Source organism: Etheostoma cragini, chromosome 16, assembly GCF_013103735.1.
Source record: "Etheostoma cragini isolate CJK2018 chromosome 16, CSU_Ecrag_1.0, whole genome shotgun sequence".
In the NCBI taxonomy this organism is placed as follows: domain Eukaryota; kingdom Metazoa; phylum Chordata; class Actinopteri; order Perciformes; family Percidae; genus Etheostoma; species Etheostoma cragini.
Window position 1 is genome coordinate 17,642,143 of NC_048422.1, and position 13,756 is coordinate 17,655,898.

Here is a 13,756-nt window from a genome sequence, read left to right on the forward strand (position 1 = left end):
CGCGCGCGCGGAGCGGAAGGAAAAATTAATTTTCAACCGCATTTTGTGAGACAAACGTTTATTTCTTTGTTTTAAAACAAATTTATGTATGTTTCTGTTGCAGTTATAGAATAAAGAAACAGATTATTGTGACACTACGAACGAATGCACGTTGTTTTACTGACCGCTCCTACAAGAGATCCAACACAGGCACGTCTTTACAGAAGAAATGGGTCATGTAACGCAAAATTAAAACATATCTATATAAACAACATTGCTTTTTTGTGGAGCGGCAGTGGATGCGAGGACATTAGGTGCATCGTGCGACCTAGGAAAAATATTAACCGTGCCTTAGAGCCATGTGAGCTAACAGACACCAACTAGCACTGGTCACTGCTGTTTTCTGAAAAACAACACAGACGGGACAAAATATTGCCTAACTGGTAAACCTGAGTCTGACGTATAACCAACTGTCATCTGTTGAATTTTCCTCACATTACTCTGACTGGCACATAATTAGTTCATGGTTTACGGAGCAGTAGATGGGCTTTGTAGAAAAACATGGCGCGTTCTGTAAAATGTTGCATTTAAAATATCGCTATCGTGATTAAAATTGAATAAATTGTGCAGCTCTAGTCCAAAGGCATCGCCGTCGTTTCCATTTAGCTTTTCAACAATATGAGACTGTTCTGACAGCAATACTTCTCTTTTCTTCTCCCTGTAGGCTGTATGAGGGGGCAGCCGATGAAGGTCTGGTCGGAGCAGAGCTGCTCCTGCAGAGGCAGGAGGAGGAGGTGCAGCGTCTCCAGGCCCACTTGGCCAGCAGGCTGTCCAGGGCCAACCTCTACCCCACAGACGACCCCCTGGCCCTAACTCGAACTTCCATGCTCGACCTTCGAGACCTTCACACCTCTTCGGTGCCTCTTCGCAAACCCAAGGTTTTTGTTCTTCATGGCTTAACATACTACTTTATGTGCTTATTTTCCCTCTTTTTTGTAAACAAAGCTTTTATTGTCACTATTGAGCTATAGACTGCATTATAAACCCACACACACACACAGCCAACTCCTAAAAGTAGTTAAAAAAACAGTATGCACACTGCAATGGGAACTCTCTCTATCCAAGGTCTGACTATCCATTTATTGAAACCTGTTTTATATTGCAATTTTTGATGATGGATGTACAATTTTAAATCACATGAGCTGATTGGCAACTAGGCTGTTGATGCTGTGCTTACTGAATCGTCTGCAAATACAAATTGCTGACTGGAAAACATAATTCATGTCAGCCTCTCTGAAGTTATTACAAATGTATGTGATTGTGGTAAATGTGGGATTTTTTCTGTACGTTAGATTAATACCACCTCCTATTACAAAATGTGTTAACACAAGTGGTAAACATAGCAACAAATCTGCTGATGTTTGCAGTATCCGTATCAATTATATCCGTAATAGGTTAATTATACTAGTAAAGGCAAGATATATTTGCTGTATTAGTGTTTTATAATATATTTTAAATTGAAGTGGTTTTGACTGGGGGGGGGGTTTCCAGTTAGGAAAACAACAAGCTGAAGCAAACAATTTTTGTGCTTTCACTTCCTGTGAGAAATTAATTCAGCCAAAAAGCAACAAGGAAGTTGGTGTGCAATAATAAAAAAAGCATCACATGAGCTTGGAAATTCATGATTATAGCAGCTACTAAAACAGGTTTCAACCTGCAGAGGTGAGTGTTTCGGTGTAGAAAGGAGGTTTGTCAGACGTGTGTATCACAGTGTGTTTGTAATGTTTCTTCATCACTTACAACAAATGATTACATGTTTAACACATTTTACCAAAAAAGAGTATTAAAAAAAGTCCCAGGTAGAAAATGATCCCATAACGTTTTGGTAAAATAAATGTTCTTTTGATGACCATTGCTTTCTTTCTTTACTTAATGGCAGAACTTCCACGGGCCTGAGTTTGTGAAGATGGCAAGTGAGCCCTGTGTCCCCTTATCTGTTCCCTCTTCAATAATGGTGAGGATGTAAATGTAATGCCACTTTTGAGCCAGTGTGTCCATCATGGTTCTACAGAACTGAACAACTGCTTTAGGTTCTCATTTGCAATCCATTACTTCTTCCTTTTTTTTTCTGCCCAAAAGAAACGTGGTAAGTTGGAGGAAGTGCAGAGGAAGGTTGGTGTGGTGCTGCTAAGTGGCCAAAAGCTTGAGCTGAGCTGTGACATCAAGGCAGTTTGTAAAGACGTTCTTGACATGGTGGTTGCCCACATCGGGCTTGTGGAGCACCATCTCTTCAGCCTAGCCTACCTCAGAGGTACTGATTGTTACTCCTGTGTATGTGTGGTCTGAGTTACATATATGCATGTGCTTGTAGGTTATATGTATGGGATCAGTCTTCTACATTGTGTGCACTTGTGGTTGTAGATTTACCCCACCCTAGTTATATGTTAGCTTCATCGCTGATCCATGTTGACCTTAAAAACATTTATTTTCCCATAAGAAAACATTCCAAGAATTCAGTGTTGACCATTGAATTGGCAAATAATTTATTCTGGAGATAGGTTTTCCCTCCTAAATTGCAACATTTTAAACTGAGATGTACGGGTTAATTAGCCTAACAAGCCAGACCCACATCAAGTTGTTGGGTCTGGGAACTCACCATATGCAGGGCTCAATCCGAGGGGCAAGATAAACGATTGTTTTTCAAATTCCCTCTGTACGCAATAGAATAGCGCTGGTGCAATGCTGGTTGATGGAATAAACTTTTGCCATATCCAGTCGACAAAACTTGGAACACATCATCATATTTTAAGAATGTCTTCAGTGCTTAACTCAAAGTCTTCCAGAGTCGCGCAGAACCATTGCAACTGTGCTCTCCTTATGTTAAGTCTGCCTCTAACACGATGTGATTGGCCTGACCAGAATTTGATTTTTCCAGTGAACAAGCCTATGAAAATCTAGGCTGACCCTAGCTGCAAATTACATTTGCTGTAGCTAGGGTGTGTCTAGATTTCTAGGCTAGGGTTTAATGGCCTATCCATGTAAATTAAGAGAATGAAAATGTAAAAGTGTTTCTGTAGCGGTCAGACATAATTGATTACCTTCTCTCACTCGGACACCTCTCACCTACCCTCTCCTCCTACATCATCACACACACAGATAGTGAGTTTTTCTTCGTTGATCCTGATGCCAAACTGTCCAAAGTGGCCCCAGAGGGATGGAAGGAGGATCCCAAGAAGAAGAAATCTGATGTGCCTTTTAATCTTTTCTTACGCATCAAATTCTTTCTTGATGACGTCAACCTCATACAGTAAGTTTAAATCTTGGTAGGTGAGAACTTAAAATGACTGTTGGCATATAACTTTTAAGATAATCAACAATGTCCGTATTGTTCTGTGTGTAACAGGCATGCAATGACCAAACATCAGTACTACTTACAGCTGAGGAAGGATATATTGGAGGAGAGGATGCGCTGTGACACAGAAAATGCCATGCTGTTGGCTTCACTGGCACTGCAGGCTGAATTCGGTGACTACCAACCTGAGGTTGGTACATCTAAGTATTATCGGTCTGCTAGCATTACATAAAATGGTGGTTTATGCAAACTTGTGTAATCATGTTAGTTTTATGTTTTTTAGAATGTATATTTGAAGTAGATTGTGAGGTAAAGACGTATGTTAAACATTATAGAAACAGACATGAATGCATTTGAACATTGCTCTTATCAAATTTAAACTTGAAGAAATTACATCAAAAGTAATCCCTGTTAATCTCTGCGCCTCAGCTCCACGGGAAGACCTATTTCCGTCTGGAGCACTACCTCCCGGTGTCTGTCCTGGAAAAGGTGGACCAGACAACCATCAAGGAAGAGCTGCCGAAACTTCACAGCAACTACTATGGAGCATCGGACTCTGAGACGGAGTTTGAGTTTCTCAAGGTCTGCATGACCAGAGTCGTTTCTGAAAGATGGACCAACATATTTTTAGTTACTGCTACATAAGTGTTTAGTTTGGGACAAACCCAGTGAACATTTTGTTTGCACAAAATGGCAGATAACCCAGGACAAAGTGTCAAATAGTTGACTTTGGCAGAAGAAATACTACATTTGAGTTCATGTTTAACCGCAAACCAAAAACTACAGTGTCAACTGCAAACAAAAGTTGTTGTCTTGCCACAGCATTTTTATTTTATCCAGTCTACTAAAGCAACTCTAAACCAAATTCAATAATATTATCATATTGTATGAGTGTACTCTTTGGATCACTGACCCGATGAATGACCTCTTCTCTACATGAGAAACAAATTCACATCCTTTCCCTCTATTTCAGTTTTGTTTTCTGACAATTTAAGTCTTTCCCACTCTATATTTATTGTGTTAAAGGTGAGCCAGAGGCTGACAGAGTATGGTGTACATTTCCATCGGGTGCTTCCTGAGAAGCGGTCCCAAACGGGCATCATGCTAGGTGTCTACTCCAAGGGCGTGCTCATCTTTGAGGTGCTTAATGGAAATCGTACCCCTGTGCTAAGGTTCCCCTGGAGGGAGACGAAAAGAATTTCCTTTATAGTATGTACTTGTCTTTATTATCAGAAATAAAACTGTGCCACACTATAGGGAATGAAATGTATTGACTCTAACCTAGCCCAATTGTCATCATTTCAACTTAAATATTTAACTTGTCACCCTGAAGAAAAAGAAGATTTGCCTTCAGAACACATCAGATGGGATTAAGCACCTGTTTCAGACCGACAACAACAAGACCTGTCAGTATCTGCAACAGCTCTGCTCTGATCAGCACAAGTTTTACCTGCAGACGAAGGCCCGCCAAAACAACCAGGAGCTTCAAGAACTAGGTAGGAGAGAAGTGTTACATATGTTAATACTGAGAGGAAGGTTAACATGTCAGAGAGTTTTGTTTTGCACTGTAGGCAGAAAAGTGAGATATCACAGTGTCCAGAAAAAAGAAAACCTCTAGATAATGTCAACACCAAACTACACTGTTTCCAGCCGCAGCTGCATGTGTCAGCCATCCCACGTTTCCTCTCCAGATAATAGCTGAGGCCCACTCATTTCCATCTCCTAGAATGTCAGTTTGTTTCTGTAAATTCCCATACAAGTAGTTATTATAAGCTCCATTGCTTTCAGCAGAAATGCATATAATCTTCGCCATTCTACTTCAATCGTCATGTCCATTGTCTAAACTGTCTGTGTGTGGGCGATCTTTGACTGTTGATTTTTTTTTTTTAATGGTTCCTTGCTTGGTTTGATTACTTTCACTTAGCTGAACAACAGAACAGCTTTGTCTTTTATCACGCCCCATACTCCCACCAGTTTATTGATATAAAGTCACAACTAGGTTTATAAGTTGACTGCCAAGAAGACTGACCAGACCATTAGCAATGTAACGGTGCAGAGGACTGTACCTGCTTTCTCTGTCTCGGACAATAATTACTCCGAACTGCCGAGTTAATGTGTTTAACACAGATCAACACTTTTTGGGATTTCCCTGCTGTTTAATTTTTCCTCTAAATTTTTATAATTCTTTGTATATAATAACTAACAGAAATGTCATTAGATGACGTTATTATTATTATTATTATTATTATTATATTATTATTATTGTTAACTAAACAGTAACTTCTGTTTTACTTGTTCTTTTTTGGTAATCAGAGAACTGCCCCTTGAGCAGTTTGCAATATTCCCTTGATGCTCGGAGTGGAAGCACAGTTGGGAGGACAGTGAGCTCAGGCAGCCTGGCCCCCAGTTTATCGACCCGCTCCAACCCAGACCACCTGAAGAGGATCTCCTACTCGGAGCTGGCCCTCCACAAGGCACCATCTGGCCCAATATTGGTCCAAGATGAGCTTCACTTTCCAGGTTTCAATCCAGTGGCCTCCACGGTCTTTTCCAATCCGCGGGTAATGAGCCGCTCACACCACAACCTCGGACAGATGCCAGAGTCTCCAGAGCACCGGGTCGCGGGGTCTTATCGTGGCCAGTCGCACAGCGGACTGAGTCAGGTACAACCCAACCAAGTGTCCCCACACTTCCAGCAACACCAGCGAGCCAGCTCAGACACAGATTCCCTCTCGCACCAGCAGGACAAGTGAGTTGACACAAGAGAAATGTTAAGCAAAAACCTGAATACACTTGTATGAGAGAGAGAAGTAACAAAATCATAGTGGATGTCGTAAATGCTGACATTGTTTTTTTATTACTTTACCATCTATCAAGGAAACACATTTTAATTTGCCTTTAAAATCTTATTTCATGCACAGTGAAGAGAATGGGATATTTAGTTGGCCTGTGTAAAATCTTCGAGCTCCAGGCTCACCTCAGGACAGGGTAAGGTTACTAAGTGAGGACTTGTTACTGGGACTATAGCTCTGCTTAACACCACAGAGACAGAGAACTCAACCTCATGCATCTAATTAAATCTCTGGGGGGGGGGGGGATGCATCCGTGTTTTTGTTTAATTGTGCCTACCAGTGTGTGTTTCTATTTTAAATTAGTAAAAAAGTTGCCAGTTGCTCCCTCTTGTGTCAGCTTTACAGGCAACATGTGATTTTAAGTTTAATAGGATTCTGTATGCGTAACAAAAACGTACGATACGTTGCCTCCTCAGGCTACATCTTCTACCACTTACTCTCGCTTCTCTACAGATCTTTTGGCACAGCGTCCTACAACAATCCAGCCTGGAATCTCAGCAGGTCCAAAAAAGAATCAGACTCTTCTTCCACAGAGGATACTGGCCAAGCATTTGTAGTAGGTAAGGATGGTGGATGGATGGATAATATATGTGGCTCTCTGGTGAAGGATAGTTCCCACCTGAAATGTACATCTGTGCTCATGCCAATCAATTTAATCGTAGTTGTGGCCGAGACTCTGGGATAGTTGATCAGAATAGTTCCTATATTTCACCAGCAGTTAAGATAGTAGTTCTGTGCAGCTCCAGCTCTCTTCTATGAGATAAGATAACAATTCCAAAGAAGTTTTAGGCCTTTATAAGATAAACAGTGTTCTAATGACATCGGCAAAGCAAGTATTCATTATGAACATGGTATATTCTGTTAGAAAGCAGAAAGATCTAAACAAGATAAGTGCAGAGGATAATTTGATGTTTGGCTACACTGTGTCAACGCAACAGTAAGTCACACCAAGTAGCATTTTACATTTAATTCCTTGCATTTTGGTATCGTGATACCTGCTTTGCAGCAGCTGAGTTCCCTCGTAGGGGACCTAAAATAATGGTATTAAAATGTAATCATGTATATTATAAAATACAAAATGTACCTATTAAATCTATTTTTCCAAGATTATACTGCTTCAGTTTGCCTGTTTTAGCACAAAGGCAACATATCTGATTCAACTTATTTCTAGTCCTCATTCGATTACTGGAACAGTCTGACACAAACCAGTTTCTTTTTTTGGCTTGTATTTAGCAACAACAGAATAACTGCACCAGATACTCTATTTAGTAATTTAATTCTTCCCAGCAGCTGTGTCTACGTTTATTTAGTCTACTTCACATAATATGTTAATAGTCAAATAAAATGCCCTAATCATGCAGGAGGCTTCTGCGGGTGTTAATAATTAATTGATGTCATGACATGTTAATGTGAATATTTCCTATGTTGCACATAGATGGGCAGACAGGTAAAGAACAAGTTTAAATTGCTCTGTATATTGTACAAAACCAGCACAGGCTTGCTGATCTCTTGTGTTTCTGTTCCCAGGTGTCAGTATGCACAGTTCCTCTGGACCACCTTCAACCCCAGCCTCTGTCAACGGTATGTATTGAAATGTATACCTTTCGTTCTCCCAGATACATAGACTCTGGATTTCCCATGCTTCATTTACAGAATAATGTCAGAAGGCATGAAATATCCGACTGCTCTACACCACCACTTATTTTGAAACATTCTTATTCCCCCTTTTCAATCTGTTGAACCATATGCTGATCGTGGCACAGCCAAGTACGGATATACAAACCAAAAAAAGTCTGTGTACTAAATCACAATTATATAATGCAGATTTGAGTCTCTGTCCTCTCAGTGCTGCCTCCCTGTGGAACTGGCCCCGATCCCACTACTTAATAGCCTCTTGTTTTGGCACTGAACTCATGACCTTCCCTTTCATCCTAGCTTAACCCGTCTTTTTAGGCCCATTAGCCAACAGTGCTAAAGTAGGGTACCTTCAGCAACGCTTTATGCCTCTGAGCTGATTCATAGTTACAGTGTGTATAAACTAATCTCCTCAGAGTGGCCTCCTTTACATCCCCTGTGAAATTAATTTACCAAATTGACACTATGCTATCAGTCAGAAATGACAGAGCCAATGTATTTACAGTAAATTCCAGTAAATATAACAAATGCCATGTGTCTTTGTGCTGCACAGATTCACTCAAGAAAAAGCTCATTGCCTTACCATCTCCAGAGAGAGAAATCACAACGGTAAACCTGAAGAAAGATGTGAAATATGGCCTGGGTAAGGGTGGATATTCATTTTCCTGAAATACACAATTTTAAAAGGTCTCTGCTGCCACTTTTCCGCTGTCATAGTTGACAAGTTGTGTCTGTGTGTGTGTGTGTGTGTGTGTGTGTGTGTGTGTGTGTAGGGTTCCAGGTTGTTGGAGCAGAGAACTCTGAATGTATGGACCTTGGCACCATCATTAGCTCCATCACTCCCGGGGGTCCTGCTGATGTCAACGGCTGCCTCAAACCTGGTAGGCCAGTGTTTTGCTCCCATCTTCTTCGTATATTAGTAGATTATGATGTTCTTTTCTGTTTTCTACTGGGATAATAATTAGCAGTGCTAGCATATGTGTAACAGTTGAAATATTTCTGCAGGTGACCGGCTGATCTCAGTGAATGATGTAAGACTAGAAGGGCTTTCACATGCCACAACGGTTGACATCCTCCAAAATGCTCCTGATGATGTTACTCTGGTGGTGTTACAACCCAAAGAAAGGCTCTACAAAGGTAAAAGTAGGGATATGAATGTAACGATTGTGTGTGTGTGTGTGTGTGTGTGTGTGTGTGTGTGTACAATTGTCATGTTTTTGCTTTGGTCATATTTATTAGGGATGTGCAAAAATCAGTTTAAAAAAATTGATTCACATTCGTAATTTGATTCAAGCTCTACCGATTCAAAATCCAATCCAAAAATTGATTCATATTGTTTTCTTTTGTAATGGCATGTATAGTATCACTTGGGAAAAGTAACTACATTTACCTACTGTGAATTGTTTTTTTAATTGAGAATGTTTTTTTAATTGAAAATCAATTTGGAATCAAGTCTTGAGACTAAAATTCAATATCGAATCGTGACATGTTTCGGAATTGTGCACCCCTAATATTTATTCCTTGTCATCCAAGATTCCTTTATCTGTCATTTTTATACACCACACAAAATTGTGTTTCAGACATCCACTAGTCAAGTCAGACAGAAGAAGCTTATTATAATTAAAAACACTTAATAAATAAACTAAGGTACTCTAAAATAAGCACCAATACAATAAACAATGATTATGCTAAAATAGCAATACAAGTTGTATTTTTTAATTATTATAGAGGAACAGTCTCTTATTTGCAGTTTAACTTGTCTGATTGACTTGCAGACTCATATCACTGTTTTTGTATTTCTTTTTTAACAGAATCTTCTTCAGGCAATGTTCCCTACCAAGCTAAGTCTGCATTGAAGGCACTTAACTCTAGCCAGAGACAAGAACTAGACTTTGACACCTCATCAGAGGAGCAGGTGGTAGCAGGAAGCCCAAGCCCTCCCCTGCACAGCACTAGCAGACCGTCATCCACCTCGTCCCCAGTCCACCAGCACACCAGTCTCAGTTCTCAGGACTCCAGGACGAGCAGTGGTGCTAAGATCAGCCCACCCCCAGCTAATGGAGTCCAGTATTGCCTAGAAAGGGCTGCGGCAACAGCGTCTGTCACATCTGCAACCAGTGCCCAACGTCACAGAGCAGAACCTAACGTGGGTTTGGACCCCACGCCACCGGCTCTGCCACCCAAAACTAGAAAAGCTAAAGTGTCAGAAGCTCCCAAAGTGTCTGAGCACTCTGACTGGGGGGATTCAGACATGGATGAGGAGACGTATTCCAGTAGTCGAGAGAAACTCAAAGTCAAAAAGGTGCAGCTTTTGTGTTTATGAATGCATTGGTGTAAATGGATTGTGTTTTTTATTCATTACTGTCTACCCAGCAGATCTATGAATCAAAACTCACAAAGTTTAAAAAAAAAAAAAAATTGTATTCCTTGTGGAGCAAATATAAACCAACAAGCATTGCACGTTACCTTTCAGATGCTTGAAATGACTAACTGGCTGTTGTATATAACTTTTGCCTATCATTACATTTACAATGTCAATGCAAGGCAGTTTGTTACCTGTACACTGCACGTCATTCCTTGAATGAAATATCTACTCATTTTCTTTTCAGCAATACCTTGATCACCCTCCTCACTCTCCCTTGATCCCTTTTTCTCTGCATGTTCCAGCTTGTGGTAATTCAACTTAATACCCTGTTCTCTGTTTGCAGGAATACATCATGGAAAATGTTAATGGTAATGCCCCAGGGGTCAATAGTCTCAGTCCAGGAGAACTATTTGATGTTGAGCTGTCTAAAAAAGACAGCAGCCTGGGCATAAGTGTCACGGTACTGTTCGGCAAGGTTTTCATCCTCTCTTTGTTTTGCCCCCTTCCCCCTCATCTTGTTGTCTGTTTGTGGTTATATGTGGCTTGCTTTGGTTTGCTTTTCTAACGCTGTATGTTATCAGATCTGGAAGCTCTTGTTGGAAAAATTGTCCACCTAATTCTTTTTGCATGCCATTTTTTAAATCTAAACGATTGTTTTTCAAATGAAACCACACAGTAGGTTTAGTACTTTCACAGTATAGTATACAGTATATAGACCATAAATTGTTTAAACAGGTCTGGTTAGGGAGCTTTCTTATGGCTTTTCTTTTTGCGGCTGCTTACTCTAGAATGACTTACTGGAGTGCCACTAATATAATTTCTCTCTGAAGGGTTTCAAACAATTTATTGATTGACAACAACACTCAATAATACAATAATAGTAGTAGTAGTAGTAGTAATAATCATCTGCAGGGCTGCTGTCAATTATTAGTGTCTTAGAATAATAATTGTGTATTGATTAAACCCTGAAATGCACCTTAACAATAAACCTATTGTCAAAGCTTAACCAAATCTTAACCAAATCTTAACCAAATGGACAGTGACTAGAACATTACATACATACAACTATACATTGTCTCTGATTAGGATTAGGATTTGACCTCAGTAATTTTGTCAATAACATCACTGTGGAGGATTTTCATAATTGTGATGTGATAAAAGCTTTGTCTTACTTGCATTAAAAATTATTTTAAAACAAAGCATCATTTATATCTGATAGACATTATTGGGACACAGCCATTTTGGTTGGTCAATAAGGCGAAAAGAGACCATTAAAGTTCATGGCATTTGAGGCTGTGCTTAGGGACTTTTTTTTTCATATATATAAAAAACTTAACTAAAATGTTATTCTGAGGATAAATGAAGATGTGTTTTTAGCCTTTAAATCATTTCTGTTTAACACGTGAATGATACAAAACCAGTGGCAATACCTACTGTACCTAAATCTGAGCCAGTTAACATGTGCTGTTCACATGGGCATCAACAAAACCCTGATCTATGGGAAGGTCCACAAATGACAATACCTGTCAACAGATTATTATATAACAATTATAAACTTCAGGTAAACCTGAATGTTTTGCCAAGTAGCATTCATGTACTTTTCTTGTGAAGTTTGGTTGATATTTATTATTCAAATAAGAAGAAGAAGAATATAATAGTCTTTATGATGTACCATTAAATCTCTAAACCCACAGTAAGGACACAGAATTTATCAGCAATTAGCAATTACACATGAAATGGAAAAAAACCTCCACATCTGCCATCAACCCCCATAGACAATACATAACTGTTTTCCCTTTGGCTAATTAGACTAAGAGGTCTGTTGTTATTTTCTTAGGGAGGAGTCAACACAACTGTTCGACATGGAGGCATCTACGTCAAAGCCATCATACCAAAAGGAGCTGCTGAGCTTGATGGAAGGATACACAAAGGTGACAGCCTTTAGCGCAATGTTACAAATAATGTCGTAAAACGGAGACTTAATTATAACCTGAAAAAGAATTATTGGAGCAAACGAGTGTTTGTGGTCATCTATTTGGACTGTTATTTGTCTAAACCGCTCTGTCTGTCCTATTCTCAGGGGATCGTGTGGTAGCTGTCAATGGAAAAACTCTGGAGGGAGCCACTCATCAGCAAGCAGTGGAAGCTCTCCGAGACACTGGGCAGGTGAGAGATGAAATTTACCCCAAGCACCCTGCCAACATGCTGTTAAATTGCTATCCAGCTGGTTATTAATAATAAGCAAATAATTTCCCCCCTCAGACAGTGCACTTGTTGCTGGAGAAGGGCCATCCCCCTGCAGACGGTGCCCATGCTCCCCTCACGCCTCAGTGCACTCAAGTAACTGCTGGCGGTGACCAAGACGAGACCAAGTATAAAAAGCAGCCACTTGAGGTCAAAGAAAAACCAGAGTACAGCTTTGTTACTCAAGGTGAGGCGATAACATGGCACACAAGCAGCGAGAATAGGAAGGTTTGAGTTTGTTAAGTAACCAAAACTTAAAGGTAATCCATTTAAATACCCTAATATGTTGATGAATCATTTTTTTATTTTTTTATTTTTATTTAAAAATTTCCCCCTAGACCCTAAGCCCGTCCAGGCCTGTATAAATCTTAGAGTCCACAAGGATGGTTATAAAAGTAAGCAGGAAAACTAATTCTCTAATAGCGTTACAAACTTACAATACACTTTGGTCTCTTTAAACAAAGTAAGTTGCTGCAATCTCATTTACAAGAAAACTAGCATGTTTGTATAACCCATTAGCTACACACTGTTGCCTTCATGTATTTAGAGCTCTGTAGCTGGTTTAAATGTACAAGACCATTGTATTGCATTTTATTTTGTGCGTGATGTGCTCAGTTATGTCCATCTATTTCTGAATTTGTATTATAGTGTCAGCCCCTGACAGGGTTTTCCTTGCTTATTATTAACACACAATGGAAATTACATACTATTAAGACTGTAATTTTGTAAGATGTCCTCTTGTCTTGTGTAACAAGACTGCTAATGCCTCATATTAACTTCAGCTGAACTTCAGAATGCAATTTAGCTCACAGTAAAGACTGGATTTTGTTCCCATCACTTACATTGGAATCATTTTAAGAAGGCATCCTTTTTGGCCAGTTTGGACAGCAGGAACCATTAGAGCCACCAATAATGTTGGCCAAGAGACAGGGTACAACCATGACACGGGGCAAATAAAGAATGTCCAGTTCACTGTATGTGCATGTCTTTGTCCCCACAGACAACACGTTTGAGGTGTGTCTGCTGAAGAACACATCAGGACTGGGCTTCAGTTTCAGTCGAGAGGAGAACATTCCTGACGAACCCCCCACCTCTAGCATGGTGCGGGTTAAAAAACTGTTTCCTGGCCAACCAGCTGCAGAGAGTGCTCGCATCAATGTGGGCGATATCATCCTGCGGGTCAATCAGACCCCCCTTAAAGGACTCTCGCAACATGTAAGTAGAATCTCTCTCCTTGCTGTGGACACGCATTTAATTTGGATTATAAGGTTTTTTGATACTATAATTTACTTGGAATTGTGTGTGTATGTATTAGGGGGGGGGGGGGGG

The 13,756-nt window shown here is 40.0% G+C and overlaps 1 protein-coding gene across 4 annotated transcripts in view; it reads left to right on the forward strand.

The window, feature by feature from the left end:
* Positions 1 to 13,756, forward strand: part of ptpn13 (protein tyrosine phosphatase non-receptor type 13) — a 47,190-nt gene that overhangs the window by 25,574 nt on the left and 7,860 nt on the right. For 2 of the 4 annotated variants that reach the window (XM_034895876.1, XM_034895875.1), the window contains exons 10-29: positions 704 to 917; positions 1,919 to 1,993; positions 2,119 to 2,290; positions 3,136 to 3,286; positions 3,383 to 3,521; positions 3,761 to 3,913; positions 4,358 to 4,540; positions 4,665 to 4,827; positions 5,645 to 6,080; positions 6,637 to 6,743; positions 7,711 to 7,764; positions 8,372 to 8,461; positions 8,592 to 8,699; positions 8,824 to 8,955; positions 9,630 to 10,120; positions 10,527 to 10,658; positions 12,021 to 12,114; positions 12,264 to 12,349; positions 12,446 to 12,614; positions 13,428 to 13,642. In XM_034895876.1, the coding sequence (XP_034751767.1) occupies positions 704 to 917; positions 1,919 to 1,993; positions 2,119 to 2,290; positions 3,136 to 3,286; positions 3,383 to 3,521; positions 3,761 to 3,913; positions 4,358 to 4,540; positions 4,665 to 4,827; positions 5,645 to 6,080; positions 6,637 to 6,743; positions 7,711 to 7,764; positions 8,372 to 8,461; positions 8,592 to 8,699; positions 8,824 to 8,955; positions 9,630 to 10,120; positions 10,527 to 10,658; positions 12,021 to 12,114; positions 12,264 to 12,349; positions 12,446 to 12,614; positions 13,428 to 13,642 (3,364 nt within the window). The remainder of the gene's footprint in view (positions 1 to 703; positions 918 to 1,918; positions 1,994 to 2,118; positions 2,291 to 3,135; positions 3,287 to 3,382; positions 3,522 to 3,760; positions 3,914 to 4,357; positions 4,541 to 4,664; positions 4,828 to 5,644; positions 6,081 to 6,636; positions 6,744 to 7,710; positions 7,765 to 8,371; positions 8,462 to 8,591; positions 8,700 to 8,823; positions 8,956 to 9,629; positions 10,121 to 10,526; positions 10,659 to 12,020; positions 12,115 to 12,263; positions 12,350 to 12,445; positions 12,615 to 13,427; positions 13,643 to 13,756) is intronic. The other 2 variants (XM_034895877.1, XM_034895878.1) reach the window with 2 other exon arrangements.